The 26,102-nt window shown below is 39.7% G+C and overlaps 1 protein-coding gene and 1 pseudogene across 10 annotated transcripts in view; one reads left to right on the top strand and one right to left on the bottom strand.

The window, feature by feature from the left end:
* Positions 1-26,102, bottom strand: part of cdc14ab (cell division cycle 14Ab) — a 169,015-nt gene that overhangs the window by 115,426 nt on the left and 27,487 nt on the right. For all 10 annotated transcript variants that reach the window (XM_084692546.1, XM_084692552.1, XM_084692551.1 and 7 more), the window contains one exon: positions 10,744-10,834. In XM_084692546.1, coding sequence (XP_084548672.1) covers positions 10,744-10,834 — 91 coding nt within the window. The remainder of the gene's footprint in view (positions 1-10,743; positions 10,835-26,102) is intronic.
* LOC146221020 (uncharacterized) lies at positions 516-1,180 on the top strand (annotated as a pseudogene).

Below are 26,102 nucleotides of genomic sequence, written 5' to 3'. Positions count from 1 at the left end.
TGCATAGGTCACCGATTATAACAAGATAGCCCCAAAACATTGCGGGTAGCCAAAACATGAAGCACACATTGTGAATAATCAAAATAAGTGCCAAAGGGATGAACCATAAGAGCATGTAGTTAAAGAGGTTACAATTAAACAACACGAATCGCTATAAATGCAAGTGTACCTGTGGAAAAGCAAGTAACAGTATTTCACAGCGAGTACAACAATTTAAATCAGTTACCACTAACCAACAAGAACAACAAGTCTTTAAACAAGTCATTGTGATCCTTGAGGAAACTAACATCGGGTCCTAACAATACTCTTGCCAGAGCCTGGAATCGAACCAATTTTGCATGGGTCTCCATCAGGTAATCCATACATTTCACACAGGGGTACGCAGTAAAAATCACTGTTCGGTTTTTCCCGCATCTGGCACCTTAAAATGCCCAAAATGCTCATAATAATAATGTTATCGTTGATTGTGTGAACTAGCTGGGTTTGCCGTTGGGTTAGCACAGCAGCGGAAGTGGATGGCGCCGATAAAGGCTGCCTCGGTCGTTAGGTGCACACTTTTTTATCTTGTTTTGTCTGTTAATTTAGTGTTTTGCCAAGATTTCCAGGGTTCTCTAACAAAAGAAGTACTTCAAAACATCAGGACTACAACTCCTGTGGATTTATTTCCCACTTTTCTGCTTCCAGCGGCAGAATTAGTGGGAATTATAGTCAAAGCCACCCTCGGCTTTGTCCTAGCAGCGAAGCGTCGTAGGGGGCAAACGAGCCGGTGCACTGGTGCGACTCCGTCTGCGTGGGGCACACACAGCGTTACCGGCGAGATTTCTCTCCAACGTGCATTCAATGAGCAACAAACCGGATGAACTTCAGCTACTGGTGTGGAAAAACTGAGACTTTCATTTATCTTCCGTTTTGTGCTTTACAGAGACATGGCTGAGTGGACTGATCCCAGACTCTGCGCTACAGCTCGCAAGTTTCAAACTGCTGAGAGCGGATCGTGACCCTGTTTTCTGGCAAAACGAAAGGCGGTGGTATTTGTTTTTTCATTAACAGTGGCTGGTGCGAAGATGTGACAGTGATTCTGCAGCACTGTTCTCCTGATCTGAAATAATTTTGTATTAACTGTAGATCTTTTTACTCACCACTTGAGTTTGCATCATTCATTCTGGTCGGCGTAGGCTAGCGTCAACGAGGCTCAACTTGTGCTCGCCAGCCAGATACTGAGTGTGGGAGCACAAAAATCTGGATTCCTTGGATTTTGTGCTAGGCGACTTTAACAAAGGAAATCTCACTCAAGAACTCCCCAAATACAGACCAGGGTTTTTCCTGGGTCAAAATGGGTCTTCGGTAGGGCTGCCGCGATTCGTCGACGCTGAAAATGCGTCGAAATCAATATTTTAAATCGACGCATCTTAAAAAAAAATATATATTATAAAATACAAAAAACGCTTCAATTCATTATCCACCTTATTCTCAGGGGGTCTACTGTAGAAATGATTATGGGTGCAACTTCCGGTGAGTAGCGGAAGTTGCGGTTTGCTATACGTTAGTCCCAGCCAGCCGTCAACAGTGATTCTTTCTTAAGTAATTTCAACTACAATTTTACTAAAACTGGTTTGTTTTTAAACATATGTTGTAATTTGATTGTTATTATTATTGTTATAAAAATGTCATTGCGGAGCTCTGGTAGGCTACCTGTTGTGCTGTTCGCGGCTTTACTACAGCTAACAACCAGATTTAGCTAAATCTGTAGCTTCCACGACAGTGTGTTGAACACACACCCACAACAAAAAGGGATTGTTGTTGTGACAAACCGTAGTTTCCATCGCCTGCCAACAGATGAGTCCTACAACAGAATGTAGCTGAAAAACCTAGCCTTGAAGAGACCACCCAAAACACTATCGTATGTGTACTCATTTCATTTTGTGGACAAAAAGCTGACGGAGGAAATCCACATCCTACTTTGTGTTTGGGCTACGAAAGACCTCCATAGATTTAGTTGCAGTACTGCCAGTAAAGGTGGGATGCAAGTGTTCATATACGATTTTTTGTGGGTTAGTAGTGTCCTCGTCCAGCAACACATGAGCACCCAGTCATTTCTATTTCACCTGACGATGAAACTAAAACCCAGGACCGGTGATGTGGGACTTTGAGGCTCTGACTAGGCTCTATGTCTGCTTTAAGGTAGACAAGGTTGTGTCCCACCTCCTTTATTAAAACGCGACCGACTTTATTGTGGTGGAGGTAGCTAGCTACTGATTAGACTCTGAGCTTTTCAGGTTATTCATCGCTTCACCCGCCGTCCATAGCAACAGAGTTGCTAAAGTAGCTAAATTTGCTAGTTTACGTTATTTGAGGCCTTTTTTTCAGGTCGGCCTCCCATCCTTCGATAGTAGAAGGCAGAGGTATAATCAAATTGTCCAGATTCAGGTGTAACAGGCTGTGTTCCCACATGTTTTATTTCGCATCAGAATTAGCTTACCGCAATGACTGTTTGAGCATTACCATGACAATCGCCGGCTCCGGAAGTTTCCTTTCTCTTTCTATTTAGCTAACTTGTTAACCGTAACCATGTAACCATGGCGCGTTGCTAGGACAATGGAGGCCTATGAAGTGGTTTAAAGACGTTAGCCCTAACGTCCGGCTCTAGTGTGTGGTAAATGCACACTACCTGGTTCTTAGATAATTGGCGAGTATTGCTATCGAATCATTACCGAATTGGCATAAGCACCAACCCAGAACCAGCACCTTGGAATTTTTGGTTTAAAAGGGGTGTGTGTTCGTGTATGTTGGGATATGTTATGTACCTTATCTAAATATTTTAATTAACGTTGGAGTTGATAGTTTAAACCTACAGTTTTGCACTTTAATTTGTAAGCCTTTGTTTGTTTGTCAATTACATATACAGTTTGTTGTTTTCAAAATAAAATGAACTGAAATGGTCCAAAAATTCTTTTTTTTTTTGTTGATTTTTTAATTAATCGTTTAGATTAATCAACTAATCGAAAAAATAGTCTACAAATTAATCGATAGAAAAATAGTCGTTAGTGGCAGCCCTAGTCTTCGGTGCTCCAAATATATGTATGTATATATATATATATTCTTTTTTTTCTTTTTTTTTTCTTATCAATGTATTTATTCCCAAGTGTATGGGCATCTCCCCCCCCCCCCCCCCAGTAATAAAGTTAGGCTACTTAAAGACACCCTACACTCACAAAGTATGTTCTAAATGGCATAAATGCTGCCAATTAATAATTGACGTAACAACTTATTGTAAATGGTCAGTAGCATAGCCCAGTGATTTCAACCCTGGTCCTCAAGTACCCCCTGTCCTGCATGTTTTAGATCTTTCCCTGCTCCAACACACTTGATTCAAATGAAGGGCTGGCCCTCACAGCGGAACGACTGTTTAGTGGCCATTCTGTCCATTCGCGCACCTCACAGTTGTGTATTGATCAGACAAGAAGACACGCTTATCAACTCGGTTACTATTGATCAAAACAGAACGAGGGTTCGGCTGTAGCCAACTTGAAACATATTATTTAGAATATATTCGCTGACATACATTGCACACGTTTTATTTCTTTTTTTCATTGCCTTTGGCGCTCGGGATATGTCATTGGCGCTCGGGAAAAGGGCTTTGGCGAGCGCCAACATTTTCTCTATTCAGGAAAAACCCTGCAGACAATGCAGGAAACACCTTGGATCACTGCTACTCTACAATCAGCAAAGCATACCATGCGGTCCCCCGAGCAGCACTGGGTCACTCTGACCACGCCATGGTCCACCTGATTCCTGCATACAGGCAGAAGCTAAAGCGCTGTAAGCCTGCTGTGAGGACATCGAAACAGTGGACCAGTGAAGCTATGGAAGATCTGCGGGCATGCTTGGACTGCACCGACTGGGACACGTTCACGACTGCTACCAATAGTCTGGATGAGCTCACAGAGGCTGTGACATCATACATCAGCTTCTGTGAGGACTGCCGTATACCAACACGCACCAGGGTGAGCTACAACAATGACAAACCCTGGTTTACAGCTAAACCAGAGTTATACTGCAGATTTGAAAGACAATCGGACTGTCCTGAACTACCCCTTCTCACCCAGGAGGCCTCCTCCCCTCTACAGTGACAACTCTCTCCATTCAGGAGGGTGAAGTTAACAGACTTTTCAAGAGGCAGAATCCGCGCAAAGCAGCTGGGCCGGACTCTGTCTCTCCAGCCACCCTCAAGCACTGCGCTGACTAGCTGTCTCCGATGTTTACCTACATCTTTTACACCTCCCTTGAGACATGGCATGTGCCAGCCTGTCTCAAGTCCTCCACCACCATCCCTGTGCCCAAAAAGCCAAGGCCAACAGGACATAATGACAACAGACCTGTCGCCCTGACCTCTGTGGTAATGAAGTCTTTTGAGCGCCTGGTGCTGGCACACCTTAAATCCATCACAGACCCTCTGCTGGACCCCCTGCAGTTTGCCTACAGAGCCAACAGGTCTGTGGACGATGCAGTTAACATGGTCCTCCACTTCACCCTACAGCACCTGGACTCCCCAACATCCTACACAAGGATCCTGTTTGTGGACTTCAACTCTGTCTTCAATACCATCATCCCCGCCCTGCTTTAGGACAAGCTCTCCCAGCTGAACGTGCCTGATTCCACCTGCAGGTGGATCAAAGACTTCCTGTCTGACAGGAATCAGTGCGTTAACCTGGGAACACAAGTCTCTGAATCCTGGTCCATCAGCACCGGATCTCCTCAGGGCTGCGCCCTTTCTCCTCTGCTCTTCTCCCTGTACACCAACAGCTGCACCTCCAGTCATCCGACCATCAAACTCCTGAAGTTTGCGGACGACACCACCCTCATTGGGTTCATCTCTGGTGGACAGGGACGGATTAAGACAATGGGCTTTAGGGGCTGCAGCCCCGGGCCTCGTCACCAGGGGGGCCTCAGGTTGCCCGATGTCGAGTGAGTCAACGGCACCGCGCCTAACATTAGAAAAATTCAGAGTGAAAACAAAATTTATGTGCGAAAATTTCCGGGCAAGGAAAGCAGAGAGTGTGGCCAAAATCCGCGATGGGACTAAACTCGAATATCTTTGGCAACTTTTATAGTACAAAATCGTTGTAAATCAAAAGGAGATGCAGTCTTTCGACACACCCTCCAATCATCAAGCAGAAACCCAGCGTCCAGGCCAGCCCACTGCTCCATTCACTCCCAGAGATGCTGAGCGTCCAGAGAAGAATACAATGGAAGGGAAAAAGATGCCAGGAGGAACTGAAAAAGCCAGGTAAAAAAAGAAAGATCTGTCACTTCATAAATCTAGGTTCCTGCAACGGTGGGAACAATATGTTTTCTCAAAAGCACTGAATCTTTCAGGTAAACATTTGGGTTGTAATTTCCGGAAAATATAGCTAAGAATATGACTCCAACGTAATGTTCATATTAGGCTAGGCTACATAACCCTAAAAAAATCTATTTTGCACTGAAATTAATGTAAAAATTTCCGCTTGCGCGCCATGCGCGCTAGCATTAATGTGAAGTTCCGATTTCAACTCACATCAAAACCTTGACTAGGTAGGCTATTAGGTTCGGGTTAAGCACCAAATGTAAATCAGTTTTTTGATATTTTAGGGGAAGCTGAGCTTCCATTGCAGTCTTAAAGAAATCGCCACTGCACACAACACTTTTTCTGCTTTTGAGTTCCATTTTCACTTTCTCTCCTACTACCTTGAACGGACCACATAGCTACAAAAACACATTCCCGAATTCAACCGCGGCGTCAGTATTTCGATCAGCGTAACCGGCGTAGTGCAAGCGTAGGGTTTGGGTTCGGTGGGATAAAACATTTAAGGTTCGGCCGAAACCGAATCCCGTCCAAAAGCCCAATAGTCGACCGAATCCTGGATTCGGTGCATCCCTACTCAATAGAGCATGACATACTGCACCAACTTCTTTCTTTTCTTTCAACTTGATCTCTACTTTTGAAGAGCTCATTGATGAGTTTGCATTGAGAAAGAGCAGAAAACTGACCTTTTAATATCACTGATGTGATGATGGTGAGTCACATGTTTAAACTGATCATATTTATAGAGTGGTTCTGTGGACTTTAAAGCACTGATGTGTCAGTGCACCTGGCGTGGGTTTGTGGGCGTGTCATGTCGGGGCGATATAGGGGCCTCATCCTGGTAATTACCCCCAGGCCTCAAAATGTCTTAATCAGGCCCTGCTGGTGGAGACAAGTCTGATTATAGGTGGGAAGCGGACAACCTGGTGACCTGGTGCAGCCAGAACAACCTAAAGCTCAATGCTCTAAAGACAGTGGAGATGTTTGTGGACTTCAGGAAGAATACAGCCCCACTCACCCCCATCACCCTGTGTGACTACCCAGTCAATACTGTGGAGTCCTTCCGCTTCCTGTACTATCCTCTCCCAGGACCTCAAATGGGAACTGAACATCAGCTCCCTCACCAAGAAAGCACAACAGAGGATGTACTTCCTGCGGCAGCTGAAGAATTTCAACCTGCCAAAGACAATGATGGTGCACTTCTACACAGCCATCATTGAGTCCGTCCTCACCTCCTCCATCACCATCTGGTACGCTGCTGCCACTGCTGCTGCCACTGTAGGCTGCAGCGTATCATCTGCATTGCGGAGAAGGTAATTGGCTGCAATCTGGGGACCCTGAGGCAAGCAAAGAAGATTGTGGCCGACTCCTCCCACCCTGGACACTCCCCTCCGGCAGAAGGCTGCGGTCCATCAGGACCAAAACCTCACGCCACACAAACAGTTTCTTCCCCTCCTCTGTTGGCCTCCTCAACAAGGCCAAGAGTTTACATTGACTTTAATGACTTAATGTCTTAAAACAATTTGCATTTTGCACTACATTACAATACTGTATCTTTTGTAATATTTGTATTTTATATTGTAAATAACTGCAACTTATACTATTAAAAAAAACTTTATTTTATTGTATATACAATTTTTATTCTATTCTACTTTTTTTGTTTGTTAGACCACATATTTAAATTTAAGATTCCTATATGTTTATTGTATGCACCTTCCTGACAATGTAAATTCCTTGTCTGTGCAAACTTTAATGGCGAATAAATCCCTTTCTGATTCTGAAGATGCAGAGAAGGACATCGCAAACACAGTCATGGGGATTTAAATGATCTGACGAGATGGAGTGCCAGACGATGTGGGAATTGTGATGGAAAGCATCAAAGTCCAGAGAAATGTGGGCAGTGTCATTGTGGGGTAGATCATTCTGTTTGGGCTCATTAATGCCCTTGATCTAAGCTTTCCAGACAACCTCAAGCACACCTTTGAGTTTTTCCAGAAAGTCAATTAATTTGGATGGACACAAGCTGAATGCAAAGGTACAGTAAATACAAATTAAATTGTTTGCATAAGAAAAGAATCCCATGTGTCCATTGTTGGTACATTTATGTTAAACCTACCTTTTTCTGTGTCATCTTTGCCTGAGATGGTATCAGTACTTTACAAGTGATTTTTGGTTTGGTTTATGTGATGGATCTTAACCTTAACCTCAGAATTAAGCTGCACTTTCCTCTTTTTTGGGGAAAATCAAGTTTGCATAATGGGGCAACATTGTCCTTATTTTGTCAGGCTTGCCTTATTTTGTTGACCTTTATTACGTTTCCTGATCTTTGTTTATTTGACGTCATGGATCCTTCTAGATTTTTAAGTGCAATCTTCACTTTTTTATATACATGTTTAAATGTCCTTCTCAGTGTGTGTACACATTTTGAATAAAAACAGCAACCAGGTTTAGTCTCTTGTGCGTTTAGTGAGAGATTTCATTTTCAATAAATAGAAAAGTTTGAGTTGAACCAATGTGAATACATTTCACTTACTTATTTGAGTTAATGTAATTATTTCCTTTCAGCTGTATTTGTTGAAAATTAATCATGGCAAAATATAGTTATTGGATTGAAATCCTGCCAACAATTAAATTGAATTCATCCAATTACTTATTTTACTACAACTAAAAGAAAAACTGCCAAGGTAATGTTAATTTCCAGTGAGCTTGACATTTTCCCCCCAACCTTGGGAGATGGATCCCGAAGATCACAACCAAGCAAGAATAATCCGACAACATTTGTTTAATAGAGATGGCCCCCTTTAGTCTTCACTATTTTTGATGACTCAGAAGGCGTGGTTCTCATTTCATTAACCGTCACTGTCTTTGCAGAGCTTAACCCCATTCAAAAACCCTTTCATTATTCAACTGAGAAACCTCAGTCTGTGTTTCCCACACAAACTAATTTGTGGCGGTGCGCCACAGAATCAACACCGGCCGCCACATTGCATTTTGTTATTCTTTTCAATATTTATTTTTGCTATATAAAACACGCAGCGTATTCGTTCAGCTGCATTTCCTTTCCCTGCTCTCCCTCCGTCTCTCTGTCACTCACGAGTCTCTCTCACACACACACACACACACACACACAGCCTCTCCCCTCCGTGCACACCACGTCTGTTTCCATTAAAACGAGATCCTCCCTGGAAGCGTTGAAGCTTGGCCAATTTGATGCAGAGAAGATGGAAGTTCATGAAAGGTTGGTATGTCGTGAACACCTTTACACAATCACACAATTAAAAAGTGCTATAAAAAATATTTTATATTCTGAATACAATGTTGTCAGTGTGTTAATGTTGGAGTCCCTACCCGACCTTTAGCAAACAAGTGCCTTCTTTAGAAAGTTAACTAGTCGCAAGTTTGCGGTAAAATGCAGTTGGCTTATTGAGGTAAAAACACTATATGCAGCAGCTGTGGATCTAATAAACTTATTATAAATAATGTCATTTTTGTATATTTGTTGACTATAAAGATAAAGATAAAGAAATTTGAATGGGTTATGAATTTTGTATAGGGTGTTAAATGTGTGGATTTTAGGTTGGGCGCGTGGATTTTGTGAAGGTGTGAATCATTTTTTATTAATATTTAATGTTATAAAGTTCTGTGAAACTAATTATTAACAAAGGAAATATTTTGAACCACCACTACCCGGTCAGACACGGGGCGACAGCCCCCCACACACACACACACACACACACACACACACACCACTACAAATTGTTTTCTAATTTGTGGAAAACACCTAAATCAGAAAATGAAAAAAAAACATTGTTTGCATTTTCACAAATACGTTTTGTTTTTTGTACTTTCCATTTTATGCTTATGTACAAAAAACTAAAGTAAAAATATAGCTGCAAGCAGCGATGCAGAATATTATAAACATTTACATTGTAGAAGATCAAGAATTGGACAATAATAGACCAACATTACTTCATGTTTGGCAAACAACAACAGGCTGAATGGAGATTCAAACTCAAAAGCATGTGGTTTCAAGTCAGCCCCTCTATCCTCTCTGCTACACAACAGTTGAGTTTACATTAATAATAAAGGCAGAGTAATAGCTTTGGGACAAAGTTTAAGCAGCTGTAATTCAGTCATCTATTGACATATCAAGGGGAAATTGCATATGGTACTTCAGAATGAAGTCATCCTGTTTAACTAAACAGATAATCAAAATTATGACAGGCCCAAACACTGTGCCTGGATTTGAACCTGTGACCTTACACTTTTTAGGACACCATCCCAGCCCTTTGAGCTATTTTCAGGGTTGGGAGGAGACAAGGTCAGTTACTGTTTAAAAAAGGAAGCAATTTTTCCTGTAGCATGCATTGTTAAATTCGGCCAGAGTTTAAACAGCTGTAATTCAGTGATCTTTTGACATAACAAGGTGAAATTACGCAAGGTAGTTCAGAATGATGTCTTCTTGAACCCTATTAGGTTTGAAAAATCATAAGTCAAAATTATATTTGATTTATTGACATAAAGATATTGAGGCAATGTGGACATTTACATAAATACACCCCTTTCAGCCATTTTGTATTGCATTTCTTATCCCATTTCACACTATATAAAGACATGTATTCTACACATCTGTAATACATTTCAAGTCGATTGGATCTATGGTTCATTAGGAGAATGGTTTTGAAGGTTGTACCAAATTTGGACAGAACAGTAAAATCTGTCATGGCGGACTTTATGGGTCCCTGAGGCTTTTTTGTTCCCCTTGAGGAATAAGGCATGTATACACATTTTCAGGCATTTTGGGGTAATGGGGCGCAGGGGAAATCATGTAGACTTTGGGCATGGCTTATAGTGCCACCTATGGGCATATGTGGACCATTAGCGGTCAGGGAGTAGTGAGTGACCTGTTGTATCATTGGGCCAATTTTTTTTTAATCGGGTCGAGGATAGAACCATTTCATGGAGAAGAAGAAATATAATATGAATACTAACAAAAACAGGCCACGGCACAATTGTATTTTTATTTTTTTTGTGTGTCGTGGAAGTTATTAACTTTTTGGGTTATTGACCTCTGTGTGTTGCACTTATACTGTCTTGTTGGCTGGATTCAGTTTTGCTAGCCTCAAGGAAGAATAATGGAGTCTTATCTTGTTTAGAGGAACTAAAAGTGTTGCTGTCAAGGAAGACGAGGTGGAAAGCAAGGTCAAGTTTGACCCGTGGCCTGTTAATGTATTTTGTTTGTTGGTTTTAGATTCTCAATTGAAAAATTAAAATATGAATGATACACGGATTGATTCACAACTGCAATTTTGGTTTGATTTGGTGACAAGTTTGCATGCCTGGTTGCTACGAAAAACAGCAACATTGAAACACAATAAGTGAATATAAAATAAACTTACTTTTCATAAATGAATTCGTCATCCGTGCAAAAGTAGTGCGTGTTTGTTGTGCTTTTGGGCTTGCTTCTCAGTGTAGCAAAATACAGTCGTTCTGTAAAAAAATATAAATATATACATTAATAATAAAAATACATCAATGAAAGTCTGTGATAATTGTCTTACAGAACATTTATTTTGTTGTTATCCACCTAAGGATAGGCATTTTGACTTAGACTTATATAAAAAGAAATTCAACAGACCCTTAAAAAGATGCCTTTGACATGCAGTTTTACCTAATATAATGAAATTTGAGACCCGTACCAGTTACAGCTCAGATTTAGTTAACTAATAACCATTTCTGCCTTCATTAACGCAAACAATTTGGAGCACCCACCGAATATTAAGGAGCACCACAACTACAATTTTAATATTATAAATTTTGTGCGCTAGTTAGCTTGTCACTTGACAAAATAGCTCTTTGGAAGTGCTTTCGGGGGAATATGCAACCAAAATGGTCGCAATTGTAAACCCTGTAGATGAATGAAAACAAACAAGTTCATGGTTTAAAAAAAATACAAAGCTCTAGTGCAAAGTTTTTCAGAGTCTGGGTGGGTCAAGGGGGATGAAAATTGGGTCGGCAAATATGTTTTCATAATTATTTTGTCATAGGTTTTTGTAAATGACTTCACAACTATTTTCTAATAGTGCTTTGTTTCCTGCTTATTTCCCGTTTTATATGGTATTTTCTTTTATTTTGAAATGATTGCGCAACAAGCTGGTGCTAGGTGCTGTAATCGGACGTAGCCTACCTGCAGAAGAAGAAGTTTGGAAGGATAGCACAGTCACATGTAGCTCGTAGAATAAATACGGAATATAAACAGTATAAAAGTATGTCGAGTTTCGGAGTTAAGTCGTTATGTTAGCCTGGCTTCAGAAAAGGTACTAAAAGAACGCGTGTGCCAAAGCCAGACAAGTCAACAGAGGTCCAAGTCCAACCAGAAACATCGGATCATGAGCTTCAAACAAATACATACATATGCATGGCCGCGGGAACTAGGGGTGCTGAGGGTGCTGCAGCACCCCCTGACAGCACGAGAATTTAAATGATATGACTTGAAAATCCACCACCGCGGCACAGCCCCGCAGTAGCGGACTGGCCATCGGGAGCACCGGTAGAAGAATAACTATGGAAAACCAGATTAAGAAACGTAAGGGTGGGGCAAACAAATTTAGGCAAAAAGACATCACCTTCACAAGACAAGGTTTTACAAATGAAAAAACAGCTGTGTTTATTTAACATAAAGCTCAAAAACTATTTTGCGCTCAAATAAAGGCCCAAAATGTTGCCTCGCGTGCTGCGCGCGCTCGCATTAAATGTGGAGGTAGGGCCTACCTATCTTTCTTTACGAACTAGCATCACATCAAACACAGACTGTGCAGCTGTGGTGTCGTAGATACTTTAGAACTAATTATTATGTTAAAACTTGAACAAATAAATAATAACGGTAGGGAAATTGTACATTTGCAAACACCCCTTTTCATATCATTTGGGTCGCAATGGTTTGTCAATTTGAAAATGTGGGTCGCCGAAAAAAAAGTTTGAAAACCACTGCTCTAGTGTACACATCCTGTGCCGAAGTACAAAACAATCACAGTCACTGCGTTTACATGGATTCGAATAACTGGCTTATTTGGACTGAAATAGAATTATCAGTTTCTTGTAAACACCTTTGTTCTAATAATTGCGGTCCAACTACAATCCGATCGACACCCCGAGATAACTCGAACCGAGTCGGTTGATAATTTGGACATCGCATGCTTGTAAGCGGTGAATTGGACTATGAACTGGACTTGCGCATGCTTGAGATCCCGCCGCCCTCCCTCCATAGAGTTAATATAACTAGAGACAGCTACTTATGTCTTCCAAGATGGCGTCCCATTCATTTCTATGAAAAGTGCTCAGTGGCGCAGTGAGGCAAGCGAGAGCTCCTAACGGACCGCGCCATCTTTCCAGACCGACTCGTCCGGTCTTGCCATAGAGTTAATATAACTAGAAACAGCTACTTCTGTCTTCCAAGATGGCGTCCCCATTCATTTCTATGAAAAGTGCTCAGTTGCGCAGTGAGGCAAGCGAGAGCGCGAGACTGGACGCAGCCATCTTTCCACTTCCGTGTCTTCCGATCTAGCTTTAAACAGTGGCTCTTTTTTTCCCTAGCTCCGAGACCTCGTGCACGCTTGCAACTAGCTGTACACGTCATACTTTGCGACAACCAGTCGCGAGCATAGATTGATATGGTTACGAGCCTATGTTACGAGCGTGTGAGCTAAGGCATTGCAGTGGCAGAATGGGGTACAAGTCCGATAAGAATCAGACACATGATGCAAACTTAACGGAAATGTATTCTGTCACTGTATTGTATTCCTTTCACTTGTTTTTTTAGAAATAGGCTATAGGGCTAAATATAGGGCTATTCTAGATGGAACTCATCACATAGGTTGCTTTTTTTCTTCGTGATATAAGTATGATTTCCAACGCATTGTATCGGATGAAATAAACTGTTAGCATGAACAGCTCCGTCTTTGTTCTCGCCAGGCAAAGAAAGCTTTATAGTTATTTTGGTAACCGAAATCTTCCATAATGCAGACTTAGCATAGCTTACTTTCTTCACACTGCCTTCAATTTAACATCAGTGTAGAAATATGGCCATGTGTTTTATATGTTCATCCTAACCAAACGCCTATTAATGGATATAACGTGATCTAACAAGACTTGGTAATAATGTAATAAATAAAAGCTTGAGAACTGTGTCTAAAATATACTTTATTGGACATTTGCGTTTGAAAGGGGAATATTCGAAGAACCATATAGGCTACACGACGTTTCCATCAGATGTAAGTGGGGGTGAAACATTTAGTCACCGAGGACCTTCATTGTCCCGCAAAAGCAGTCTGGCTTGATGACACGATCAACAAAAGAATAATGGGTGTGTTTAACAAAAGCTTCTGAAGGCAAGACTAATATTATTTAAATATAGGCCTATATAATTTCCTATTGTGGTTACCGGTTAAAGTATTAATCTTCGTCTTTGCTCCAGATAGACGTCAACAATCTATGCTCGCGCTTAACATATTATATTTGCCATCATGTCATGAACGTTTTTACGAAAAATCAAATCTGTTTTAAAATAACGGGAATAAACTATATTAACAACATGTCATGTATGTGTGACATTTGCTTAACTTGCTGCAACAGGGCAGGCAACTCAAGCCAGTTCTCCCTGTGCTCATTCAATATAAGTCTATGGCTCATTCAGCTCCATGTAAATCGGCTATCGGCCAATGTGAACTATTGTGCTCGTGCCCTGTTAGTATCCGCAAGCACATTTGCAGGCAACTTTTATTGACGTTGGCAAATAAATGGGGTGCTAGTTTACACATTTCGGATTGGTCTTAAACTTGTAGTTTGAGACCAACGCTAGTAGTATGAGCCAGGTTCGAGAATCGAACAAAAATTATTGGGGGAGATAGTTTTGTAAATGTTGACTGGAGTTAATAGAATAAAGACCGGAAGAGTCGGAAACCTAACCGTAATGCAATACCACCTACATCCACCGGGGCCGTTGCTTCAAGCCGAGGGGCGAAGGGGGGGGCTTGGGTCTTGCGCAGAAGCTTGTTCCTAGCTCCGAAACTCATGCATGCTTGCAACTAGCTGTATACGTCATACTTTGCGACAACCAGTCGCGAGCTTGTGAGCTGGAGCTAAGGCATTGCAGAAAACTGTCAGAATGTGATACAAGTCCGATCAAGAAGCAGATAGCCTACATGAGAACTTTACGGAAAAAAATACTATTAGTACTGTAGTATTATACGTGCAGGACCTATACGTTGTTCTTTTTGCTTTGTGTTTATAGTTTAACTGCTTATGTATTGTGTCGGATAAATAAACTTTAAACCTGAATATCTGGCTCCGTTGTTGTTCTAGCTTTGCAAAGCAAATTAAGCCTATACCTTTACTATTACAATGATGATGAGTGTTGTTTACAATTACTAGCTTATTGTTAATGCCATCGTTGTGGTGTTAACTGACTTAAAGTTCTAACAATATAACGACCATAACAATATTTACGTTATCAGACATGATTTATTCATCTTTGTCTTTGCCTCAGAATAACATGTCAACAATATATAATGAAGCCATAACATGCCACGATATTTTAACTAATTAGATTACTATAATTACGTTTGTCATGCCATGTGCATAATAGCATTTATTACAAAATGGTTAAATCTGCTTTAAAATAACTTAAATTAACTCTACAAACAACCGTCATGTATGTGCAACCATTTGTAAAACTACAATAAAGGCAGGCAGCTTTAGATGATCAAATCCTTTCTCTTTGTTCTCATTCAGCTCAGGTAAATCAGCGATTTGCTGATGCTCCCTTTTGTGCTCGTTCATTGTTCGTATCCGCGAGCACGTTTCCAGGCAACTTTTCTTGACGTAAGCAAATAAATGGGCTGCTAGTTTACCCATTTCGGATTGGTTTCAATCTTTGCAAAAATCAGGAAAAATTATTCTATGAAAAAGCTAGTAGTATGAGCCAGGTTCGAGAATCTAACAAAAATTATTGGGGGAAATAGTTTTCGATATGTTGACTGGAGTTAATAGAATAAAAACGACCGGACGAGTCGGGTAGAAAATCGGAAATGCAATACCAACTACATCCACCGGGGCTGTTGCCTCAAGCCGAGAGTCGAGGGGTGGGGGCTTGCCTCCCTCCCAGGTTGTGACCTGGAAGTCGAAAAAGACTTCCAGGGAGTCTTTTTCTATGGAACGACGAGTTAGCCAAAATTAAATCAATAAATAAATAGGTAAATGAATAGATAAATACATACATAAATAAATACGGCTATGAAATAAACTCTGAAATAAAAAAAGATGGTAATAAATATATAAATATAACATTATATAATTATATAGCTGAATCCATTTACCGACATCAATAAATAAATACATTTATTTATTTAAAAATTACGTTTTTGTAAGGACAACATGTATTTAATTCATGGGACTTTTATTTCCTAATGCAACATTTATTTATTTTTTGAGACTTTTACGCACCACATTTATTTCCACTCCACATTTATTTCAGTGCTGTATTTATTTCACATCTCACATGCAAATGAGAGGGGCATGGTTATCGTCAGACCAACGCAGCAGATAGCTATGCTACCTGTATGGGGGTGACAGTGGCATCGCACTGCCGAAAAGCATACAATGTAGACAAGCTTTGCCCATAATGTCTGTGTCGTCTCTGCCTTTGTATGGGAGTGATGGCGGTGACTTAGTAGCCTACGTGTGGGGACTTGATCTTTGATAGCTATGAGGTTGCTCTGAAGTTACCTTTATAAACATGGCTTTCGCTCGTGTGACGTGGAACTCGTCTGCAAAGCTAACAATCACTGCCAACACTATGTCTTCCTAGGTGGTATGTTGGCTATCACCGGTCTCGAAGTCGGCAACTGTAGGCCAAGTGGCTGGCTATCCAGCTAGCTAGCTGACAAAATAATAAGGACAACATCAGTGTGGCCATTTCAGCTAGAGCTAGCTACTTTAGAGCTAGTAGTGTTGTGCTGTATTGGCACATATGAACAGCCAAACCCGTTTTGTCACTGAATGGTCATTAAAACGAGTCCAGTGGTAGTGGTTTGATTTAATATTGAATAATTCCATAAACCTGTACCTAATATCTGGGTTTGGTTATTGTGTACCGTGTTGAATGGGTCTTGGTCTTGACACGTCTTGGTTAGTTGCAACTTTAAATTGCCAATAATAACAAAGCGTTAAGAAACTTGACTTCAATTTGAAGCAGTAGCCTACTGTAAATCCAAAGGTATGGGTAATGTCTGGAATGGTCTAGCTTCACTTCAGGTCTCGTCTCACTAAATGGTAATGCATGGCATAATGGTGAGGCTAGATCGTTATAATCAGGTGCCTTATCGACCTAGTTATCCACATAATAGCAGATGTAGCGGTGGTGGCAGTGATTGTCTTCTTTGTTGCTAGCTGTGTTAGCTAACATTACCTGGCGCTTATCACCCCCCACTATCTGTACATCTTCTTGCACACGAACAGTGCTCGATAAGTCTCAAACTATTTAAGACTTCAATATCTATGTTCTGTAGAGCACTTATCCGCCCAGGTACCTCTACAAAATCTACTATCTGTGCCAAAATAATATATCCTGACAAGCCATGCCGTTCGGCAGTGCGATTCCACTGTCACCCCCATACAGGTAGCATAGCTATCTGCTGCGTTGGTCTGACGATAACCACGCCCCTCTCGTTTGCATGTGAGATTTGAAATAAATACAGCACAGAAATAAATGTAGTGTGGAAATAAATGTGGCGTGTAAAATTCCCATGAAATAAATAAATGTTGTCTTTACAAAAACGTCATTTTGAAATAAATAAATGTATTTATTTATTGATGTCGGTAAATGGATTCAGCTATGTAATTATATAATGCTATATTTATATACAGTGCCCTCCAAAAGTATTGGAACAGTGAGGCCAATTCCTTTATTTTTGCTGTAGACTGAAAACATTTGGGCTTGACGATGAATGTGAAACCAGAGATCACCGTTTCAGCTTTTATTTCCAGGTATTTACATCAGGATCTGATGCACAAATTAGAAAATATCACCTTTTTGTTCGAACCCACCCATTTGTCACGTGAGCAAAAGTATTGTAACATGTGACTGACAGGTGTGTTTTGTTGCCCAGGTGTGTCCTATTACATACATTATTCAATCAATAAATACCACTGAATGTCTACACTCAGGTTCAGATTTGGTAAGATAGGTTTTGTCTATGCAGACAGTATTCAGATGTGAAAACAACATGAAAACCAGAGAGCTGTCTTTGGATGAAAAACAAGCAATTGTGAGTCTTAGAGAAGATGGAAAATCAATCAGAGCCATTGCAGAAACATTGGCCATAGCCAGTACAACCATTTGGAATGTCCTGAAGAAGAAGAAAACTACTGGTGTACTAAGTAACAGACGTCGAACAGGTAGACCAAGGAAAACATCAGCAGTTGATGACAGAAACATTGTGAGAGCTGTAAAGAAAGACCCCAAAACAACTGTTAGTGAGATCAGCAACAACCTCCAAAGGGCAGGAGTGAAGGTATCACTATCTACTGTTCGCAGAAGACTTCATGAACAAAAGTACAAGGGCTACACCAGAAGATGCAAACCACTCATTAGCAAGAAGAATAGGAAGGCCAGGCTGGAATTTGCCAAAAAGTACAGAGATGAACCTCAAAAATTCTGGGACAAAGTTTTATGGACTGATGAGACAAAGATTCACTTTTACCAAAGTGATGGAAAGGCTAAAGTTTGGAGTAAGAAAGGAACTGCTCATGATCCCAAACACACAAGCTCATCTGTGAAACACGGTGGAGGTAACGTCATGGCTTGGGCTTGCATGGCTTCTTCTGGGACGGGCTCATTAATCTTCATTGAGGATGTAACACATGATGGCAGCAGCAAAATGAACTCGGAAGTCTACAGAAACATTTTGTCTGCCAATTTAAGGAAAGATGCAACCAAACTGATTGGCAGAGCCTTCATCATGCAGCAAGATAACGACCCAAAACACACTGCCAAAACAACAAAGGAGTTCATCAGGGGCAATAAATGGAAGGTATTAGACTGGCCAAGTCAATCTCCAGACTTAAACCCTATAGAGCATGCATTTTACCTGCTTAAGATGAGACTGAAGGTAGGAACCCCACAAAACAAACAACAACTGAAAGAGGCTGCAGTGAAAGCCTGGGAAAGCATCAAAAAGGAAGAATGCAAAAGTTTGGTGACGTCAATGGGTCACAGACTTGCTGCAGTTATTGAAAGCAAAGGATTTGCAACTAAATATTAAGTCTTATTCACTTAAATATGTTATAAGTATATCTGTTCAGATGACAAATGGGTGGATTTAAACAAAAGGTTCTAGTTTCTTACTTGTGCATCAGATCTTGATGTAAATACCTGGAAATAAAAGCTGAAATGTTGATCTCTAGTCTCACGTTCATTATTTGATGTCAAGCCCAAATGTTTTCAGTCTACAGCAAAAATAAAGGAATTCGCCTCACTGTTCCAATACTTTTGGAGGGCACTGTATTTATTGCCATCTTTTTTTAATTTCAGAATTTATTCCATAGCCATATTTATTTATGTATGTATGTATCTATTTATTTACCTATTTATTTATTGATTTAATTTTGACTAACTCGGCGTTCCATATTTTTTGGGAGCCGGCTCGGCAGAAACAAAGCCCCCACCCCTCGCCCCTCGGCCACCTACCACCTACACCCGGTGGATGTAGGTGGTATTGCATTACGGTTAGTTTCCGACTCTTCCGGTTGTTTTTATTCTAATAACTCGTGTCAACATTTACAAAACTATCTCCCCCAATAATTTTTGTTCGATTCTCGAACGTGGCTCATACTACTAGCTTTTTCATAGAATAATTTATCCCGATTTTTGCTAAGTTTGAGACCAATCCGAAATGGGTAAACTAGCACCCCATTTATTTGCTTATGTCAATAAAAGTTGCCTGCAAATGTGCTTGCGGATACTAACAGGGCACGAGCACAATAGTTCACATTGGCCGATAGCCGATTTACATGGAGCTGAATGAGCCATAGACTTATATTGAATGAGCACAGGGAGAACTGGCTTGAGTTGCCTGCTCTGTTGCAGCAAGTTAAGCAAATGTCACACATACATGAAATGTTGTTAATATAGTTTATTCCCGTTATTTTAAAACAGATTTGATTTTTCGTAAAAACGTTCATGACATGATGACAAATATAATATGTTAAGCGCGAGCATAGATTGTTGACGTCTATCTGGAGCAAAGACGAAGATTAATACTTTAACCGGTAACCACAATAGGAAATTATATAGGCCTATATTTAAATAATATTAGTCTTGCCTTCAGAAGCTTTTGTTAAACACACCCATTATTCTTTTGTTGATCGTGTCATCAAGCCAGACTGCTTTTGGGACAATGAAGGTCCTCAGTGACTATGTTTCACCCCCATTTACATCTGATGGAAACGTCTTGTAGCCTATATGGTTCTTCGAATATTCCCCTTTCAAAGGCAAATGTCCAATAAAGTATATTTTAGACACAGTTCTCAAGCTTTTATTTATTACATTATTACCAAGTCTTGTTATATCGCGTTATATCCATTAATAGGCGTTTGGTTTTGTAGGATGAACATATAAAACACATGGCCATCTTTCTACACTGATGTAGATTTAGCATGAACAGCTTCGTCTTTGTTCTCGCCAGGCATATTTTGATAACCGAAATCTTCCATAATGCAGACTTAGCATAACTTACTTTCTTCACACTGCCTTCAGGCAGTATCAAAATAACTAACTCTTTGCCTGCCGAGAACAAAGACGAAGCTGTTCATGCTAACTGTTTATTTCATCCGATACAATGCGTTGGAAATCATACTTTTATCACGAAGAAAAAAAGCAACCTATGTGATGAGTTCCATCTAGAATAGCCCTATATTTAGCCCTATAGCCTATTTCTAAAAAAAAACAAGTGAAAGGAATACTATACAGTGACAGAATACATTTCCGTTAAGTTTGCATCATGTGTCTGATTCTTATCGGACTTGTACCCCATTCTGCCACTGCAATGCCTTAGCTCACACGCTCGTAACATAGGCTCGTAACCATATCAATCTATGTTCGCGACTGGTTGTCTCAAAGTATAACGTGTACAGCTATTAGCGTGCACGAGGTCTCAGAGCTAGGGAAAAAAGAGCCACTGTTTAAAGCTAGACCGGAAGACACGGAAGTGGAAAGATGGCTTCGCCAGTATCGCGCTCTCGCTTGCCTCACTGCGCCACTGATCACTTTTCATAGAAATGAATGGGGACTGACTGGAAACTTAACAGTTCACTTTTGCAACACAATGTGGTAAAGTCAGACATAAAAAAATAATATTGGAATTTTGGAATAAAGCAAAGTGCGAGGATGCTTTTGGTAGCAATTGGGAACTTCTGAAATTTAAAACTGGCCAATATTTGAGGAATTATGGTAGTATCTTATCCAAAAGTCGCAAATTGGAGGAAGAAAGAGTGGTCTCTAAAATAATATCTTTATACCAGAAGGAACCTGCAGATATATCAGAGGAGGAAAGGCTAACTTTAATTTCGGAACAACTTAAACTAAATGAGATTTATTCCAACAAAGCAAAGGATGCCTTTATAAGGTCAAGAAAAAGGTGGATTGAAGACGGGGAACAGAACTCTGCATATTTTTTCGGCTTAGAAAGATATCATGGGAAAGTCAATTTAATCCAGCAACTTAATATTAACGGTATTGTAACGGATAATCCAAAAGCATATCTGATTTCTGTTCGGACTTCTATAGAACTTTATACCATTCGAATTATTGCCATTAATCAACCGCTACATTCTTGAACCCTCTTTTCGTCTCACCAATCTCTCAAGAAGATAGGAAACTCTGCGATGACCCTATAACCTTGCAGGAAATCACGTTTGCAATTGAGCATTGTAAAACTAATAAATCTCCTGGAGTAGATGGCCTTTCTGCAGAGTTTTATCAGGCTTTTACACAAGATTTAACTCCCTTTCTACTTGAAGTAATATTAGAAAGTGTTGAAAAAGGTTTTTTACCTCCTTCACTGACCCAAGGCTTAATTACGTTAATCCCCAAACCCAAAAAGGATCCATTGTTTATTGATAATTGGCGACCTATTTCATTACTTAACACTGACTACAACATTTTTGCCTCAATTATTGCAAAACAATTAAAAAATGTTCTAGACCCTGTTATTGATGAAGTCCAATCAGGATTCATGAGAAAAAGGCATATCTCAAACAACATTCGGCTTGTCTTAGATATAATTGATTATTCATTTTTGTGTCCTGATGATCGTTTTATCTTTTTCTTGGACTTCTATAAAGCCTTTGACACAGTAGAACATAACTTTATGTTTCAGACTATTGAGAAATTTGGTTTTGGTGATTTTTTCTGCAAAGCTGTTAGAACATTGTACTGCAAAGGCAATCGCTCTATCAGATAAAAAAATGGGACATCGCCAAGATTTGAGCTGCAAAGAGGTATCCGGCAGGGCTGTCCTGTCTCTCCCTACCTATTCATTTTATGTACACAACTTCTTTCCGCCCATATTAAAAATAGTGCTTTAAAAGGAATTTCAATTGCAGGAAGGGAAGTTATCCTCACACAGCTTGCAGATGATACTACTTTATAAAAAAAAAAATGCCCAGGTTGGGCTTTGGGATACTCAGGAGTAGGTTGCCAATTCACAAAATGTTGCAAAGATTGACATTAACAAAAATTCATAATAGCTTTTTGGGACGTTTTGTTTTTTGTTTTGTTTAACATTGATAAAGTATGTTAAGCTCCTGGCAACTTGCTGGCGTTTGGTGCTGCTTTAGTATTTCCTATTGTGTATGCCTATGCTCATTTTAGTCGGAATAAACTTCATCATTCTCCAAATTTTGACCCTTTGCTTTTTTATTAACAGCATTTACTTGTACTTTTACTTTCAATACTTAAGTACATTTAATATAAGAAAATTACTACTTGTACTTTTACTTTCAATACTTAAGTACATTTAATATAAGAAAATTACTTTTGATACTCAAGTACAGAAAAGTTCAGATACTTTAAGACTTTTACTCAAGTCGTTTTCTATAAGGTTACTTTTACATGAGTAATTTTCCAGTAAGGTATTTTTACTTTTACTCAAGTATGGCTTTTGGGTACTTTATACAAGACTGGCTAGGGGAACTCATATTAATGTTAAATAACCGCTTTAAGTGAAGTTTTCATGTCATGGGACCTTTAAAAGTCACATGTAATCCAATACATTTTTGAGACCAGTCATAAACGAAATTTAAAGGCCTAAAATTCTGATTACCGTATTTTTTCGATTAAACACCGCCCTCAAATACCGGCCTTGATAAACTCTGCACCAAAAATACAGAAAACGGTTATTTAATTGGTTAAATTAAAACACTATTTATTACACAAGTAAATCATCAGTGTACAATATAAAATGTAAAAAACAAATTTGCCTTTCATCAACCCCAATCTGTTGCTACATGGGGAATGCATGCTTTCTGCACAGTTATCTGTTTGAAAGCTAAAGTGTAAGAACGTTTCGACATGCTGCTTCAGATTTCTACGCAATGTAGAACACTTGTATTTGTTAAAGTACTACCCACGGTACGTCTTTGGGAAAGTGTTGTGAATGGTTCGCACTTGTACTCCCGACTAAACGCGCGGCTTCAATTTTACACTAGGTTTTGTGTTTGACCTTGTCTATTCTTTGTTTGTCTATGGCCGCACTGCAGCTACAATTCACAAAATCTCTCCTGCTAATTAAATGCCGCCCTTAAATAAATGCTGCACCAAAAATGAACATTGTGTAATAAACACTGCAGCGTTTAATTGAAAAAATACAGTATTTGATTTTAGACTTAATTGTATATAGAAGTCGTATTGTATGTAGTCGTATTACCAGACTTGGTTGCCACCTATTTGTTTACTGCACAATTTGCTCCGAACATTGCTCTGCTCTTTGTCGGATTTCAAAAAGCCAAACCACTTCCAAATAAATGGAGAAGACAAACCCTTTTCATCAATAATTTCTTCATTGGAAGTTGCTCCCTCTCCATGGCTACGCTGCCACTGTTTTTGGCAATAAGACTAATTTTCCGCGGTTAACATTAGTTACTCCAATCGAGGTTCTCAGTATATTATAGTGAGCATAGGCTACCATTTCTCCGCAACTTCCTGCTGCACCACAGAAATTAAATGGACTGCTGCTCCTAATTATTCTCCATCGACATTATCGATATTATTGAAAACTAATTAATGTTATGATATCTTTATTGAGGGAAGTCATTACTTTGATAATTCTTTTTATCGATTTGTCGCCCAGCCCTAGTGACTAGTTTTCTTTTTTAAAGGCTTCCCACAGAACTATAAAACAACTAACTAGATGGATTGATGCTTTAAGCTTGGTAATGCCATCAGACCTAGACAATGATTGGAAAGCACAAGTAGGATACTATCCATAACTAGAGCTTGTTTGTAGGAGGAAAGAGACACTTAAGACACTGCCTACTTTTTCAGCTCAACCTAATCAATACAATAAAGTACTCTTGTTTTGTACTTGGCTGAACACTATCAATAAGATGCCTTACTGCACTGATCAAAGTGATCGACTTCTGTAAGCCTGGCAGAATGATGTCTCTGTACTGAGCCCAAATCTCTATCAACCTGCTCCCTTAATCTATAAAAGTCACCTCATCGTGTCTTCGATCTTTCTCAAAATATTGCTACCAAGTAAAACATTGCTACCAAGCAACACTTTTACTGTAGCTAGCTGGAGAGCATGTGTATCATAACCAGAAGTCCGTTGGTTTATAGTCTGTCAAATAAGTTCTAGTTATTGGTGTTCGTTGGCATCCAAAGTTAGTCTTCTCTTATTAGCCTAGTTAGTACATCTGATTAGAGCTAGCGACAATGAATTGCAGATTATAGGGTCCCATATCTTCCAGCTAGCTCAACGCTCGGCAGGAATTTCAGGTCCACTCACTAAAAACAAACTTGACCCTCTCACTGGACATTTTGTATAATAAAAATGTTTTACTGAATGTAATTGGTTGCCTTGTATATTCTGTTCTATTTACCAAACTCCTTTCTTGTCTTAAATTGAGCAGTTGCTGGTGTGATTGCTATCTAGATTAGATTCAACTTGCATCAAGTACTACAAATATAAATGTTGTTAACGTGGTAAATTGTAAGTGGGCTGATGAATAAAAAAGCATGCTTAACAAGTCCCATTTACTTCAACAGTCGAAAGTTAAATGTTCTGGGAAACAATAGTCCTCATTAGGCTACAGTACGGTAGCTAGCATAGCCATTTCTAGCTCTGCTTCACAATATTGCTGCCTCGTGTTATAGGTTAATGTAATACATACATTTTAATAAAGTATCAGAAATATACATGATGCAACACACCAGTAACCGATTGATATGTGTTAATATACCAATAATGTCAGTAAATCGAGATTGTGCTGCTGTCTGTCCCGTCGAAAACCATTCAAACAGGTTGACAGCAGTGGGGTTTTTGGAACTACAGCAAGCTATTTGAACCACGCAATCATGTGTCGGCAAGACCAAAGCATGTCGCAACTCTCTTTTTATATGGCTCTGGGATAGGCCACATGTACATTTATGTTTTGTGCTTGTAATGCGACCAACTTTTTAAGAGCCCCATGATGAGTGTTGAATCCACTCCTACTTCTTACAAATGATGTTCAAGTCAAGATTTGTATTTTTGAGCTCTACAAATGAACTCTAAGTCATCTGCTGAGTTTGCTTAATGTCTACAATCAGTCCACATTAGAGCTGAATGATTAATTGCATTTGCGATAATATTGCAATGTGACAAAACAAGATTTTGTAATCGCAAAGGCTGCGATTTTATTTTGGTAATGTGACATGCAAGAGTAACACAGTTTGCAGACGAAGGATCAACTTTGCATGTTACACTTTACCTTGACGTGTGCGATGGCCTCAGGCTCGACAGAAATTGACACTACAGACACTTTGCCAATTTTGTCTTTAAAAAAGATGCTGTGCAGTGTCAAGTATTGTGCAAAACCTGCCTGGCTAACATTCCTACCTCACGGGGCAAAACCACCAACCTAATTAGGCCCTAAAAAATTACTCAAGCAGTAACAGCATTCATCACGAAAGATATGATGATAGGTGATACACATACAGAAGGATCACTATGGCTGTCAGTGCCATACTGTTTCTGTTAGGCTACTGACTGGATCAGAAATGTTCAGACAGTGTTTCTTTTTCTTTTAAGATTTAACCTTTAGATGCATGAGTTCTAAATATTTACGAAGGTCCCCACAGCACACGTTATTTTTCCAAAACGGTAGCTAGCTTTAGTTAAGGAAGTGCAACACATGTTATTAGCCTACGTTTAGCTTTGATTTACCAAAATATTTTCGAAGAGGTACAGGCGGTACGTTATATATCTATGTTTATTAATAAGAAATCATATAATAATCGCATATTAAATCGCAATTGAAATATTAGTCAAATTAATCGCAATTAGCTTATTTTCCGAAATCGTTCAGCCCAAATCCACACAAATCTTTTGCCTTAAGGCATACATGCATTGTGATTGTTACTGTTCTGTTATTGTCATAAGTAGCCTTAGATATTGTAGGTGACTGTTACTGTCAACAAATGAGTGTTGTTCAGTAACCT

Source organism: Hypomesus nipponensis, chromosome 26 (assembly GCF_054491055.1).
Source record: "Hypomesus nipponensis isolate SF chromosome 26, ASM5449105v1, whole genome shotgun sequence".
Lineage (NCBI taxonomy): Eukaryota > Metazoa > Chordata > Actinopteri > Osmeriformes > Osmeridae > Hypomesus > Hypomesus nipponensis.
This window is presented reverse-complemented; position numbering and strand designations above follow the sequence as displayed.